This window comes from Oxyura jamaicensis, chromosome 22 (assembly GCF_011077185.1).
Source record: "Oxyura jamaicensis isolate SHBP4307 breed ruddy duck chromosome 22, BPBGC_Ojam_1.0, whole genome shotgun sequence".
NCBI lineage: Eukaryota > Metazoa > Chordata > Aves > Anseriformes > Anatidae > Oxyura > Oxyura jamaicensis.
In genome coordinates, this window is record NC_048914.1 from 322,629 (window position 1) to 339,128 (window position 16,500).

The following is a 16,500-nucleotide window of genomic DNA, read 5'->3' on the forward strand; positions in this document are numbered from 1 at the left end:
CTCCTCTCCCTGGGCTGAATGATAAATACGATATGCTTCTGACTAACTGGTGGTTTGAATTCCCTGAGAGCTGTCTGGCCTGATAGTAGATACCTCTCTCCATCCTTGGCATGTACTAAGGAGTTGAAAAGTTCATTGCTGTCTTCAGGGTTTGATTAGCATATTCTCTTGCAGAGGAATGTTACGTAGTCCTTATCTGGTCATTTTGTGTTATGCAGTGAGGTGGCACTTCGAGTATAGCTGTAGTCATACTGGAGAACTAAAAAGGTTGAAGTCTGGATTCCTGGGTTTAAGTGGAAGAAACTTGTTTAAAACAAAACTGCATATGCTATTGTGGAGGCCTTACAGTATCACGTGGGCTGTAAGCTTGAGCATTTCCTAGAATGTATGCGTTAGGGTACTTCTTGTCTTTGAATGCTGCTTTGCTCAGTAGAGATGTCTGGGTGCTACCATAGTAATCAAAATTCCTAAATGTCTAACTTGTCTGTTGCCATGAGCTCTCATTGGATCCTTGCATAATTGCTTCTCAAATGGCACTTGCTGTTTCCATAGCACTTAAGGGCTTCAGTAAGCCCAATTTGGTTGGTCCCTGCAAGCAAATTCAGTTAAAAAAATGACAAAAAAGTCCCTGCCCTGGCCAGTCTTGGTTTCTCATTCCTCTCCAGCTACAGACCTGCTCTCTGCTCAGCTAGCGTTGTTCTTCTCTCCTGCCCTGTCAGTGCAATTCGCTACTTCCTTGCCTCTTCCAGTGCAGTTTTTCAATTGCATGCAGTTGCAGCAGCAGCCTCTTGCTGGTTTTGTGGTTCTGGTCATGTTTACTCAAAAAGTCATGCTCTGCTGCATGTTTATGCCATTGCTAATTTCACTTGGAGGTGAACGAGGTCTCAGATGTTGTTAGCAGCTGCTTGGAATAATAGTAGCTGAAACGTGCTTTTTAGAGAGCTGACTGCTAACAAATGTTTTTTTTAAGCTGTGAGTTATCCAAGACCCCTTAATTTTTTATTTATTTTAAGTCTTACAGTGGAGGTTCACCAACTGAAGTTGTTGCAATAGTGGGAGCTGAATCTGTCTTGCTGAGTAACCTACTTGCAGACAGTGTACCTTGCTGCACAGTAATAAAACACTGCTCCATCAGCTTTGAGTTTCCAAGTCTGCCCATCAGGGAGGAATCAAACGAATGCACGAGACCGTAAAGCAGAACACGTACCTAGCAAATCTATCCATATGAATATCTAAACTTGCTTCCTGTTTAGAAGACTAATGCATTTCTAATTCCTTTAGTGAGCTATTTGTTACAATATTTGTAATAGCAATTTCATAAGATTCAATACCCCTAAATCAAGGTGTTCAGGCTGAGAGCTATATTCTTGGAGGATGGGTAGTGTGAGAAGCTATTGTAGCCCTTGGACTAGAACTTTTTAAAAGGGAATGCACTTAACATACAGGATGATTCTTGCCCAGTGATTATTTCAGGCTTCACAGGGATTAATTTCTTTCCTATTTTCCACCATCCCCTTTCCTCCTTTCTCTACTGCCTAGTGACTTACAGGTTCCTTTTCTCACCTTGTCTATAGAGCTGTCAGGAGCCGAGGGAGCATCATCTTGGGGAGAGGTGTGGATCTTGAAGACCTGTCATGAGATATGGCCCTGAATATGTGGAGAAATGAAGTTCAACTGTTTTAAATCAGGCCCATCAAAATAAACCCCAGAGAAGTGAGGGAGAGGCACTTAAGCTTTTTCCATGTCATCAACGCACTGAAAATGCCCGCAATTTAAATGTTTTGTGGCTGTTTGTGTTAAAGATAATAATTGTTCACCCTAAAATTCCCAACAAACCCTAGAAAACCAGCCATGTTTTCCTAAACTTAGGTGAGGTAAAGAGCGTGTTTCTGTTCTGCATTGGGTAACATTTCTGGTTGTATCGTTCTGCACAATTTAGTGTAGACACTGCTGGCTATGACTGCCACACTAACATTAACTATGACATTTCTACGTAAAAAGCACCCAGAAAGAGGGTGGAGCCTGTAAATCTAAATCTGTCTTGTCATGGCCTAGTTATTGCAGCAATGACACTAAGCAAGAGCCCTATAATTATGTTGGTAATATTGGATAATCACATTAGGATTTTCAGCTGTGGTAAGTCTATGTAGGGGTAACTAAGTCTCTGCTTTACTCTTGCTGAGAATCCAGCCCATCAGCTCTACGTGAGCTTAAGCCTTTGTTTTACCTTGGGAGAAGTCCTTTGCTACGTTAAATGTGTTAGATGCTCTATTAAAGTTTGGTGGTATTTAAAGACTAGATGTTAAGTAATGCTGGAGCTGAGAGAGCTACTGCTGTCCTGGGCAATGAGAGGAGTCTTTAAATTACAGGCCTCTGGCTGCACACCTCGGGCTTTCCAGTTCTTTGCCTTGCTGGTGCCTGTTGCCTAATGGATGTGCATGACACTGGAGGGATTGTTGCTGCTTTTTTTTCCCCCTTTCCCCCACCCACTGCATCAGCCATGTAGCAGTTCCATTTTGTACCTGACACAGAGCTGATGCAGATGCTGGGCTCTCTGAGTTCAGTGAACTTGCTTAGCATGAAGCTGCTGAAGAGATTCTCTCTGGCCAGCAGTGGAAGCTCCTCTTGTTCTGAATGTTTGAATAAAACATACAGACTGTATTGCTCATATGCACAACGTTACTTTGCAGAGACCAATTTTTTTTCTAGCTGCAATGTGAGCTTTGTGGAGTATTTCTTGCTGCTTGAAATGCTTATCAGTGGTGGAAGAGTGCAGAGCCTGACGCCTGAGCCTTGAGAGCTGGAGCTCCAGCACTGCATGTGCAGTTCTCCGGCCTGCCACAGGTTGTGTGAAACACAAAGCTGAATGTGAGTTTAGGACCTGCTCTGCTCAGAACTGGTGTTGATATAAATATGAACCAGGTGAATTGGGAATTTACCTTGATGTTCCAGGACTGCTTTCCTGTGTAGATTAATATCCTAAGGTTAAACTCCCAGAGCTAAGTCTTTCCTCTTGCAAAGGAGCATGGGGAACTTCTCAGGTTCTGCTCCTGTGTGCGAAAGGTACTGCATTACTTTTCCCACCATCCCATTTGCTTCGTAGCTACGAGGCCTGCACAGATGATGGGCCTTAGTTCTCCGTGTTTTAGAGGCCTTGAGATGAAGGAGAACCCCTACGGTAGTATGCAGAGACCAGTGGTCCATATTCCCAATACAGAGTTCATCTTAATAGCTTGTTCCAAATGCTATTCTCACCAGCCAAAAGCATCTAGGAGATGCAGGGGCAGGCCTTTTAGGTTGAAGTAGTCCCTTAAACTTAGCATGGTGGTGCTTTTGCATAAGTCAAGTGACTTTCTTTGCTTTGTTTTGTTTTAATAAACAAACAAACAAAAAACCCTAAAGCTTGTTACTTCCTTTGAGGTAGAAAATCTCAGCTGAGAATAGACCTGTTTAGTTTAGCATTATCTGCTTGTCTGAGCTGGCGAGTCTGTTGGCAGTGGATAAGGGTTTTTGTTTTGTTTTTGTTCAGAACTGAACTCTTGTGTTTAAAACACAGGCACATACATACAGCTTGGAGTTAAAGGAGCTTGGCCTTCCTGGTTCTACAGGGACTGCTTACTCTGTGTTCTGTGTGGTGTCCCGTGTTTCACTCCTCTGTTTTCACAGCCACCTTAAGAAAATTGTTCAAGTCAAATGTAGAGCTGTGGATTTTTCTCTGCCAGCCTGTTCTGTTTCAGCTGGTAACTGAGCACACCCTATCACTATTTTGTGCTTGAGCTTGCAATTGGTTGATGCAGCTTAGCCTAGGTAAAGAGAATCCTAATTTTGTAGCCTGGGTCATGGGAAACAAACACCAATTACATTCATGTACTCCTGAGGCATGATGCAAGCCTGTGACTCTAGGATAGGCTATGTGTTTTCTGTGTGTGCAACCTGAGGGTGAAGTGTCTTCACTTATATGGATGTAAAATAGCATGTAAACACCCTAATGCAACCAAAGGATTATGGAATTGGGTGGGAGAGTGAGTCATGGGTATTAATTAAATCCCAAACCCCAAGTGTCAGGATGAATGACACTTTAACATGTAGTAATAAACCATCAAAATGCAAACACAAAGGAGAGCATTAATACAATCAGCACTGCTTCATATCTTTAGTCTTCATGCTAGGTAATCCAGAAGAGACCCGCTGGGTACCATACCTCCAGCTTTGCAGGTGTCCTGGAGAAAAGGCTGGCAGTAAGTTGTTAATGTCTGTGGAGTGTTGGCTAAGAAGCTGGGGTTGAAATCAAGTCAGTGGAGAGCTTGGTGAGGCTTCCTGATGGTGATGGTAACAGCACCCCAGGAATAAACTGCTCAGAAGCATGCGGAGAATGTGTAAATATAGTGGTTAAAGAGGGGGTTAGACGGGTGGTCAGGAGTGGCTGTTGACATTGTCAGCCCTGCCTCCAAGCAGGAGACTGAGTCAGGTGCAGTCCCATGCTGGTGTGGTGCAGTGATCTAGGGCCTTCTTGTTCTGCTGGGGCAGGCCTGTGTTGCTTACCGGCATCTTGGTAAGTGGAAAAAATTAATTGTCCCTGAGGACTGACTTTTTTGCCTCAGTCTTTACCAGGAAGAGCTCCAGCCACATGGCTCAGGCCCCAGAAGGCAAGGGCAGGGACTGGGAGAATGATGAACTGTGCGGTGTAGGAGAAGACCAGGATTGAGACCATCCAAGGAACCTGAAGGTGCAGACATCAATGGGGCCTGATGAGACACATCTGTGGGAACTGGTGGATGTAGTTGCTAAGCCACCGTCCATCATATTTGAGAAGTCGTGGGAGTCTGGTGAAGTTTCTGCTGACTTTCAAGGGGAAACATAATGCCCATTTTAAAAAGGGAAGAAAGGAAGGCCAGGGAACTACAGGCGAGATCATGGAGCAGATCCTCCTGGAAACTCTGCTAAGGCACATGGAAAATAAGGAGATGATTGGTGATAGCCAGCATGGCTTCACTAAGGGCACATTGCCTGACAAATCCAGTGGTCTTCCGCTGATGGGGTTACAGCGTTGGTAGATAGAAGAAGAAGAACTGTCATCATCTACCTGGACTTGTGCAAAGCATTTGACACTGTCCCCCATTATATCCTTGTCTCTAAATTAGAGAGGCATGGATTCGATGGATGGACCACTTGGTGGGTAAGGAATTGGCTGGAGGGTCGCACTCCACGAGTTGTGGTTGACAGCTCAATATCCAGGTGGAGATCAGTAATGAGTGGTGTTCCTCAGGGGTCAGTACTGGGACCGGTGCAGTGATGTGGACAGTGAAATTAAGTGCACCCTCAGCAAGTTTGCCAATGACACCAAGCTGGGTGGTGCGGTTGGCACGCTGGAGGGAAGGGATGCCATCCAGAGGGATCTGGACAGGCCTCGAGGTGGGCCTGTGTGAGCCTCATAAGCTCCAAAAAGGCCAAGTGCAAGGTCATGCATCTGGGCCTGGACATGGCCAAGTAAAAGCACAGGCTGGGTGGAGAATGGATTGAGAGCGGCCCTGAGGAGAAGGACCTGGGGGTGCTGGTTGGTGAGAAGCTTTACATGAACCAGAAACGTGTGCTTGCAGCCCAGAAAGCCAGCCATGTTCTGGGCTGCACCAAAAGCAGTGTGGCCAGCAGGGGAAGGAGGAAGGGGATTGTCCCCCTCTGCATTGCTCTCGTGAGACCCCACTTGGTGCCCTGTGCTCAGCTCTGGGGCCCCCAGCACAAGAAGGACATGGAAGTATTAGAAGGAGGCCAGAGGAGGCCACGAGGATGATCAAGGAGCTGCAGCACCTCTCCTGTGGAGACAGGCTGAGGGAGTTGGGGTTGTCCAGCCTGGAGAAGAGAAGGCTCTGGGGAGACCTTAGAGTGGCCTGCCAGTGCCTAGAGGGGGCTGCAGGAAGGCTGGGAAGGGACTGTCAGGGACTGTGGTGATAGGAGAAGGGAGTAGGTTTAGATTAGATATAAGGAAGAAATTATTTCCTATGAGGGATGTGGCTCTGTAACAGAGAAGCTGTAGATGCCCCATCCCTGGAATTGCTCAAGGCCAGGCTGGATGGGGCTTTGGGCAACTTGATCTAGTGGGAGGTGTCCCTGCCCATGGCAGTGGGGTTGGAGTCAAATGATCTTTAAGGTTCTTTCCAACCATTCTGTGATCGTATTGCAATTTGGAGACGGTGAAATGAATGTTGGTGACAGCCTACCTTGTCCATTAATCTTGTAATTGTTGGCCTACCTGCATTCAACTTCTCTCGTTCTCACTGGGGCAAGACTAAAACCCTCTTTTTTATGCAAACTTATGTTAGTCATAAAGCCGTGAAACCACTAGAAAGAATTTTGACGGCCTCATGTGCTCACTGTTTTGGATGCTGCTTAGGTGGAGAAAAAAAAAAAAGAATATTTGGGGCCACCCTAATGATCCTGCAGTTACCTGCTTAACTGCAGCAAGTCTGAAGTCCTTGCGCAGGGAAAACTGAAATGCCTTTTGCCTGCAGACTTACAGTAGCAAATTAACTCCTCCTGTCTCCTGGAAAAGCAGAGGGTGCAGGAAACATTGTTGGACTGTATCAGCGGTTAATCTTAAGCCAGACTGAAGAAAGCTTGTGAGTAACAGATTTAATCTTCACTTTGAAGACTGGATTCTTGTCTAGAGTCAGGGCATTTTGCGATATGTGGCAGAACCAGGAAAGCTCTGCAAATGTGTCTTCCTGTTAGTAATATGTTGTGCCATACCCAGGGGGTATTGAGAGGGGTTTCTGGATGAACTTGAGTCCAGTCCCACTAGGATGACAGAACAAAACTAGGGGTTTTATAGGACCTGCTCACCCAATTGACTTGAACTGTATATTGGATATCAGGGGGTTGTTCTGTCTTGTAGCCGGTGTAGGTCTGTTTAGCAGGTATGCAACTCCTGCAAAAACCCTGCACTGTATGCAGAGAAGGGAGTTTAGCTTTGAGGGTGTGCCCTGGAAGGCCTGTATCTGAAAGGACCGATGTTGCCAACTCTGCTGGTACCCGAATATGTTGCTAGAAGCAAGGCGAGTTCAAAGTCCTAAGCTGTCCGAGGAAGAAAAACCAAAGGAGCACCCTGGGGACAGCAGCGAGCAGCTGATGCCGACCACACCTGTGCCGCTGCTGCGTGTGCCAGCAGTGGTTTCCCAGCAGCAGCTGGGAGGAGATGGTGAGCAGTCCAGTGTCACTGCCTTACCACAACGGGCTGTAGTCTGAGGGGTATTTTCTCGCCTTTCTCTGGTTGAGAGAACAAAACTTAGAGCACCAATCTGCTTTCTGGAGATAGCCCCCAGAGCTCTTGTCTGCAAGGCAGATGTGTCAGGTGAGCTGTATAAGCAGGCCTTTGCTTTCTACTGCTGCCATAACCCCTATGTTCTTATACTGATTTGTGTTCTTTGCCCAGGCATTTTTATTTTTTTTTTTGCCTTTTTTTGTTAATCCTAGGTTCTCCCACATTAGTAGTGTAAAAGACCATGACGTAAGGCAAAGAAGACTTATTTGCAAATTGCTTGTGTTTCTGACAGTCTCCATCTCAGGGAAGTGGGAGCAGAGAAAACATTCCAGGTTGAAATCAGCGAATCTGGGATTTATGAGTGTTTTCTGGACTTTCTTTGCCCAATGATACAGCAGTGATCTTTAGTATTACTGCCTCAGCAAAAAGCCTGCCTTGTCACTGTGGCTTCTTAACTAAACCTCGAAAGACTTTAAAAACAAGTCCAGAGGGGGTGGTTGTGTTTTTTGTTGTTGCTGTTTGTTTGTTTTTGGTTTTGTGGTGGTGGTGGTGTTGTTTTTCCTTTAAAGGTGTTAACGCTGGCCTCTCTCTGTAACTCTTAAGGGCATTGTAGATGATTGATAGAGCAAGAGAACAATGTGCAGTGTACCCCAGCTGTTCCAATTCCCTGTTATGTATCAAGGGCAGAACATTTCACAATACCAATCCCAGTTCATGGGAGGATTTTAAAATAAAAGCAGGTAATGTTGGAACACAAAACTTATTTTGGAGTGAAACATCCTGTCTTTGGAAACAAAGAGCTCAGAACTAATGGAGAAGGGAAAAATGGTATTTGAGATTATACCTATTTTAATACCCTTCTGCTGGGCAATGAAAGAGTGGAATAAAAGATAGCAGAACATACAGTAGTGCAGATTAATACTGACAAAAGTAGTGCCTAACACAGTTGAGTATTAGAACTACAGTTAAAATTAAAAGCCTGTATAAAGATAAATTTGCAAATATTTTCCTGTGCGGAGGGTAACGCAAGATCAGCACACAAGACATGATCAGTAAGGGACTGTTTCCTAGGCTTTCCTCCCCGTTATCGCCGTGTTCTTGGGATCGAGTGTGGTGCCTTCTACAGGCGGTGCTGGGTGAGTCTCCTTTTGACATCTGAACTCATCATGTGCATTTGATGCTTCCTAGAAGTAATGGTAGGTTTTTCTGACTGTCTCTGCAGCTCAGCACTCCTAATGTGTGTCCCAGGAGAGTATTCTAGGGGATCTTGTTTTTTTTTTTTGTTTGTTTTTTTTTTTTGTCTTGTCATACAGATGAGTCACTTGTCCAGCTTCCACCTTGCTTTATAGGTGGGGAGAACCGAGATCTTTCGTTCTTGAAAACTAGCACTGAGAGCTGCAGGAGAGAAGTACTGGTACATTGGAGTGCTTTTCCCTGATGTGCTTGCAGAGCTTGATGATAATGTCGGCTGAACTTGGCTGTTGTCTGAAATAATTAGATGATAGTGTTGTCTAATTTTGTCCAAACTATTTTTCTTGGCCTTTTTTGTTTATAGTGAAGGATAAGTGAAGCACAAAGTGAAGGTTTGCTGAAGCTATCTTTTTCCTTGGAAATGATGCCCTGATATTTTGGTGCTTTATGATCAAGAATTACTATTGTATATATATGAATGGAGAAAGACATCTGTTGTGTTAAACAGCAGCATGCTATCCCAGGTGAAGAGAGGTGTTGGAGGTATGCAGGGTGGCTTTCTCAGTACAGCAGCAAAGAGAAATGACTCTGTGGTTGCCAAGTGATGATGTCCAGTGATGGGTAATTCTGTATCTGTGTGTTGTGGCTGCAACAATGGAAAAAGAAGTGCTGGAACTATATTTTAGTAATTCTTTGGGAATGGTGAGGTTGGAAATACCCTTATCAAAGGGAGTATATATGGTTTTCTTGTAACCGGATCACAGCATCCTGACCGGGGGGCAGGGGGATATTGAGCCTGCCTCTTGTACGTAAAAAAGTAAATGCCAAGGAAGCTCTTCTGGCTTGTGAGATAAAGCAAAATATGACATAATTCCTGATTGGTTAGAATCAATAAGTATTTGGATTGTGCAAATAAAGAGTGACTTTGTGCCTGGTTTGGCAAAGCACTTAAAATGAAGTGTCTGCTAGCATAATCAGGGCTTAAAGTGCCTTGCTGGCCGTCCCTGGAGATGAAATTTTCCTGGGACAGTTGTTGGGGCCATCTGCAAAGCACTTGGCTGTCCCTTTATCTTCAGTACTAAAGCACTGTGGGCTGTCCTGAACACAGAGCTTTGAGGTGGATGAAATAGAGCTAAAACACAGAAGGCTGGAAACAGTTTGGTGGAAAACCACATGCATTGTTTGTCCTGGTCAGAAGAGAATTTTACCCTTGAAGAATAAAGTTTTTCGTGGCAACCAGGATATTTATCTGGAACTCCCACAGTTCCTGATATTGTTAATTTGTTTGTAGAAGGGCAGTGGAGAAAATTCAAAATGAAGCTGTGATTTTTAGAGGTGGAATTAATGGTGTGATAGTTAGCTCCTTCAGGCCTGTTGACTTGCCTGCCTTAAGAGAAAAGAGGGGTGATTCCTCCTTCTTAAACCTTTCTTCTTAGGGATTAGCAAGCATGGCCTTGGAAAGAGATAAAGGTTGTGATCTAAGACAAAACTTTAAACTGTTTGTGCAGGGAATGCTTATCTGTGCCATGGAGGTGTTTTTAGCTGTTACTGCAGAGCTCAAGTGTGCATGTAGATCATCATGCTACATGTCTTGTTGCTGTCTTCATGTCTTTGGGAGGCACATTCAGCGTGGATTGTAAAAAGGTATCCTGCCTGATTGTGTTTGGGTGAAGCTATTTCTGTTTCTGCAGCTTATCTGATGGCTCCTGGCAGTGGATCAGCATAGCAGGGCAACGTGGAAAATGCCGTGTGCTTCACCAGTGACTAGTGGAAGGGGCTTTGGTCCTGTGTGCTCTGTGAAATCTCACCTGCTTTCAGTTCATGTGTCCAGGGCAGAGTCCAACCAGTCTTCTGGGCTCTGATTAAGCCCAGAGAAGAGATGTGTTGAATTGGTGTTTCCAATACTGTCAGCTGCAGAGGGTTCCTCTGGGTTACAAGTACTTTCTTTGGCTCAGCATGAATGCGATGAGGCTTATTGTGGGGGCCTGACGACTTTCCCCACCATCACCAGCAGTGTTTTACCACAAGGACAAGGTGAATCTGTTTGTCCAGCAGATGCAGGCTGTGCCAGAGGGCAGTCATGTTCATCAGGGTAAGGGGGGCAGTGTTCAATGCTGCACAGCTGTCTGCTCCAGCAGCACTCACTGAGCTCAACTGATTTGTGTTCACCAGTGAAAGGCAGCTCTGGAAGAGCCTATCACAAAAGGGTGGTGGAGAGAGCAACAAATTTCTCTGAATTTCCTCACCATAGGATTAGTTTTCCAAGCAAGCTGCACAGTAACATCTTGCGCTTGTTTTCAGATACGCATTGCTGGCTGCTGTGGCTTGCTGGTTGCTGGAGCTTTTAGTCCAGGATGCTTGAATTACTTAAATGCAATGCTATCTTGTTACCTTGCCCCACTCCTGTGAGGAGAGCTAAGAGAGGGGATCACGTGTAGCTTTTGCAGCTGGTTTTACCTACTTCAGAAGTGCTTGCCTAGCTGTGAAGAGTTCTGCATCCTGCTGGAATTACAGAAGGGCAGAAAATATGACAGCCAGTGCTGGAAACCAGCCAGTACACTGACACAAGCCTGCATGGAAAAATGCTCTGGCATCTCTATTGACTGCGGATAATTGGAGCTTCCCCCTTTTTTTTCAGCTTATCCTAGAACCAGTTAGTAACAACAGTCAGGTGAGGAGTGCATGGTGAGATAGCCGCGTTCCAATGCTGCTGTGGTGGCAGGTGCGGGCTGAAGTGCGTCCAGCAGCGATGTTTCCCAAGGTACTTGTGGCTGTTGCCAGCTCTGAGCTGATGGTGATTGCAATACTGACTGTGTACTGCCTGCTCAACGGTGTTAGTATGCCTTAAGAGGGGCATATAAATAACTTTTTGTCTCTTAGAATGAACGCTTTATTTTAGCTTCTGTTGCCTTGTGCAGGAAAAGTTTCATTTCCTTTATAACTCTTAGTCACAGGCACTTGTTTGGGAATGTAATGGAAAACTGTCCTCTGAACTGACTCTCAGGCTTATTTTTTTTGTTTTTCTCTCTGGATTTATTTGCTGTATTGCATCTGAAGTGCAAATTAGTCCCTTGCCTTTCCCTTTCGATACCTGTACTGGAAAAAGGCTCTACCTGGGAAGACGTGAGGATGTTCCTAGTGCCTGGGTTACTTTGCTTCCAAGCTGTGCTGTTTTGTCACCATGGCCATGTGCAGCACAGCTCTCTGACTTCACCTGAGGCAGCAGAGGCTCTTGAGCTGACCTTGGCTGGCTTGGACACAAATTCTGGTGTGTCTGTGTGTTGTACTGGAGCTGGCGCATTGCATTACAGCTGGCAATTTCTGGCTGTTGAAGGGGTTGTCTTGCTTGCTAGTCGCTGAGAATAGAAGTTTAATGTTCCTGTAATGTGTATCTGGTGGTGTTTCATAATAAGTGCTTGTCAATTTGCCTCTGATCTATTTCCTTTTATCTTTGTCCAGATTTAGCAAAATTGGGGGTTGGACTGGGATAAACCAGGAAGAAGCTGGTTGTGGTCTGAGACTCTGGGAGCTGAGGCAGCTGGAGTGGTGGTACAGATTGGTAGTGTGCAAGGGGAAGGGATAAACAGTGGGGAGTTCACAAGGTAGTAGCTAAAATGAACTAGTTTTAATGTTCTGAAATACATCAGAGTTCAGTTAAGTGCTGTGTGAGTGGTGTAAGCAAAATATGCATGTTCAGTGCAGCAGTGAGCTATTCTCCCCAGCAGCCAGCAGGAGCTGGGCAGCACCTGCCCTCACCGCTGCAACCTGCAGGAGAGGATGCCCATCAGCTTCTGCGAACAAATCCCTCTTCTACAGAGTAACGCTGTGTGGTAGGTGAGAGAAAACTCTTAAGTCCATTCAAAGTCTTCCCAAGGCAGTGTGGGCTGCGGTCTGGGTGCTTGATCGCTTGGTACCTTCCTGGGCTGTGCTGAGCAGCCACGCTGCCCGGGGCTCTCTGATGCTGCCAGGTGAAGATTTCAGCCATCTGCTGGGTCCTCCTGCTCTCTGTCATACTTTGAGAGGTGAGCTGCTTCTTGTGCCTGCTGCTTACCAAGGAAGTTGTTGCTGTGGGAGTACAGAAGCCAGTTTGGAGGTGCTAAACCTTCACAAAATTACTCCAAATGTCCTGCAAACAGCCTTCAATCTTGTTTTCCTTGAAGCTGTTTGTGTATGAGCAATGCAGCAAGCAGTTGCTCTTGTTTGAACTTCTCTCTCCCTTTCTGCTTCCTTCATCCTCTTGCTGTTATACTGAGTGCTTTGCAGTCCTGCTCTCTGCATGTAAGGCTGATGGTGCTGAAGCCAATTAGCAGCAGAAGGTGTAATAAATGCTGAGGAATTTAAATGGAGGTGGCATTTTTCACACCTCAGATTTTAAAACGTGCAGTGGCTACCTAAGGGAAGTTAGATGTTCTTGATGTTGCTGTGCCTTTCTGGACTACATCCTGGGTACAGCAGAAAACTGGGCTGTTAACTGTTATTCAGAAGGAATATTATGGCCTACTTTAAGGCAATTGGAGCAGAGGACATAATAGTTGCTTAGAAAGTAAAACTTAGGCATCCTCTCTTGAATGGATGTGGATCATCAAGTCTTCCATCTCAGATAGCACAGACACTTACTGTAGCTTCCTGTATTAAAATTACTCTATGTAGCCTGATTAAACCAATACTTGTTTTCTCTGGATAGAAGCATGCTGCTTTTACTAGTAGCAAAATTGTCATGCTTTAATCAGCTGTCAGTGGGAGTTTAATAATAAAGTAACCAAATTGGTAGGTGTGTTTGCAGGCAAAATAAGTTAAATGATTTTGCACAGTTTCCACTTGTGGTGGCTTGCAGGAGTTGAATATAAAGAAGAGAAGGACACAAGAAGGTAATTTTTCCTTTGACTTGTGTAGGAACATCAGATGCACGCCAACTTCTCGGCAAACTTTGCAGCCATCTTCCTTGGGAGCAGTTCTACCTGATGTATGCAGCTCTTGCTGATCCACTGGGAAGATGCCGCAGGCCATATTTCTGTCAGGTCCCAATATGCTGGTGTTGCAGGCCTGTATCGGAAAGCATTTTTTAATTCTTAATTTCTTTGAGCTGTTGGGGTGGTTTATCTCTGTTGCAGAGGCTGTAGTTTACTTTGCCAGCTGGCCCTGGTTGCTTGTAAGAAAACCTGCATGATGTATGTATCCTAGTAAGGGTGCTCTAGGAGTGCAGTGGTTAATTAGTATAGGATCCAGAGTAGAGGAAAGGTACCTTGCACAGCAGTCTGCTAATGAGGTCTTTGGTTGGTGTGAAGAGTTACCAGCCCCACTTCAGCTGAAGCAAGTATTTAGAACAAGATGGTCCTTGAATTTAGTGGATCTGTGGTTTTTGTTTAAAAAAAAAAAAGTGTCAATTGATCTATTTTTGCTGCTGCTCAGCATGTGTTCCTGTCTGCTGAGCGTGGTACAGTGAACAGAGAGGGGGTGTCCTGCTGGCCTCCCAGTCTGGCAGGAGGAGCTGCGAGAAGATAAATGAGCCCCTGGAGAGGAGGGGAAGCTTCTGGTGGACAACTTTGGAGTTTCTCATTTTAAAATAAACACAAGTCTTGTGATTCCAAAAACATTTTGATGATAACTGAGACTCTGTAATAAAAAAAAGTGTTTTCTCTAGGATTTCTGTGGTCCATGGAAATATTATACAGAAAAAAATAAGCCCAAACCTGATCTCTCCGATGATTTTTAAAAGTGTGATATTTTAAGAAGGTGGGAAAGTGATGCTGATTATGGGTTCCTTATTTCTTACAGCTCCATTACTGGCTATAAGGTGTGTGTGTGTGGAATCAGTTGTGTGCTGTCTTGCTTTCTTCAGTATAGACATCCACTGGGCAAAAGATAGCACAGTGTGGTGTGCAGATTTTTTTCCCAGGAATGAGACAAATGTGGCCAGGATAGGACAATAAGGCTGCAGGTTTAGGAGTTCTTAAAAATGATGTGTAATTTGAGATGCTCAGCTTGAAGCAACTTACGGGAAAGAGACAGGGTTGTTTTTGTGACTGAATTTGAGCACAGAAATTAGACCCTCCAGAACTACAAGGATTTTCAACCCTCTCCAGCAGGACTGAGCAGCATGTGTATGGCTTGCTGTGTCCCAGGGCCATGTCCCATTTTTCTGAATTTGCATATCCATTTTGCAGCCTGGTTACAGTTCTTTAAGAACCTGAATTGAGGTCTTCCCACTTCCCTCTCCCCACACACCAGTGACATCTTTTTGCAGTTTCTCTGGGGCAGCTCTGCATTACCTCTGCTCCTAAAAGTCAGTGGGGCTTCCTGGCAAACCCTGGTCTGGTTCCCATGACAAATTATGATGTGCAAAATGAAGTGCTTTGCAAAGAGATTGCTGTTCAGCAGCCCTGGCATTGAAGCACATTATCTGCACACAACTCTTCTATGCTTGTTTTGGAAGATGGGCTTTGGAGTATCCAACCCATTTTTGTTGGTCAGTGAGGGGGGCAGTACTTTGAATGTAGCAGTGTTGTCTGTTCATTTGTTCCTTTTCAATGTTTTCTTAGTAAAAACAAATTCCAGTTCTAGTAAAAGCTTCGATGGGCCTTTTGGCTGTATTTGATTTGTGAACAGCTTGTAAGCACCAGTTGTTGCAAGACTGGTGTTGTCAAATGCAATATATTTTAACACTAAGTCTTAACAGAAATGGGTTTTGTTTTGCTTGTTGAATTTTATATGATAGGATGGAGCTTATCTGAGTGCCAAATAACCATTAGTAATAATTATGTACAAACATGTCAAATATAATCATGGATGTATTGTTGATCAGGTGGTTTCTGACAGCTTTTAAAGAATGGGATATGGTAAGAATCATTTAAAGGCACAAACCCTCTAAATGGGAGATCTTTGGGATGTGACTGAGTTTTTTAGAATCACCACTCTTGGTGATTTCTTGGTGGACCACAAAATGAATTATTTTTTTCTTGTTCTGTCATTCTTTTAAAAGCACTAACATTAAACCATGTGTGGGAGATGGATTTCTTCTCTTTCTTTTATTACAAAGGTGGTTTGTGCAACTTAGATGCTTCAAAAGTTGAGAAGCCTTTTAAATTCAGGCCTTTAGTAATTCAGTAGATGCTCTGTAGCTCTGATTTCTGTCCAAGGAGGTGTTGCTGTTTATACTTCATCTTTCTACATCGTAATGGAAGTTGATGGAGCAATGAAGGACTGTCTGACAGGACAAGAACCAGTGTAATTGTTATTACTGAGATGTTAAATGTCTAGGCAGAGCTGGAGTCTCTGGAGCTAAGGAGATGTAAGGGTGCTCCCACCATGGTGCTCTTAGTAGCTGCTGAGTCCCCTCCCTGCTCTGACTGTACTCAGAAGGTAGGTGGAGGCAGGGACAAGGGTTGGAAGCAAGAACTGAGAAGTTTCTTTTGTAATGAATGGGATAACTTTGTTTCCTCCAGGTGGATTTGCAATAGTCTTTCTTGTGAGGACTAACAATGGGATGAAATGTGCCCTGAAGCGGATGTACGTCAATAACGAGTACGACTTGCAAGTCTGCAAAAGAGAAATCCAAATCATGGTAAGTCAACACTTTGTAGTGGGGACCCTGACTTGGAGTGGAACGTCGTGAGAGCCCAGTCACCTTCTGCCTTCGAGCTGTGTAGCGTTGCATCACAAACTGTGGGTGTTCTTAGTAAAATTGTCATTCTTCTAGAAAGACCTAACTCTTAGAGTTGCACAGCTATGTGAAAAATCTTGGATTGAATTGTTTAAAACCTAAATTTTAGTGGTCAAGAAAAACACACCAGCTGAAAAGGCAGAGTGAATCTCAGGAAAACGAGGAGACGAAAAAATCTTCTGTATCAATGCCAGACTTGATGGGAAAGGGAAGAACTGAAGAGGTGTGTGTGGTTGGGGGTGTTTCTCTTCTAGATTTCATCTCGAAGGCTAATAATTCTGATACAGCAGTTTCTGAACTCAAATCAGGACGTGAATGGAAGACTTCCATGCCAAGATAAGTTTGTCACAACAGCTTCTAATCTTTTGGTTTAGGATGAGGGCTATATCAGTAT

General features: G+C 44.5%; 1 protein-coding gene across 8 annotated transcripts in view; it reads left to right on the plus strand.

The window, feature by feature from the left end:
• AAK1 (AP2 associated kinase 1) overlaps nt 1-16,500 on the plus strand; it is an 88,035-nt gene that overhangs the window by 11,645 nt on the left and 59,890 nt on the right. For 7 of the 8 annotated variants that reach the window (XM_035345282.1, XM_035345284.1, XM_035345288.1 and 4 more), the window contains exon 3: nt 15,889-16,007. In XM_035345282.1, coding sequence (XP_035201173.1) covers nt 15,889-16,007 — 119 coding nt within the window. Of the gene's footprint in view, nt 1-8,285; nt 8,392-12,756; nt 12,763-15,888; nt 16,008-16,500 lie in introns of those variants that run through there. The other variant, XM_035345283.1, reaches the window with a different exon arrangement.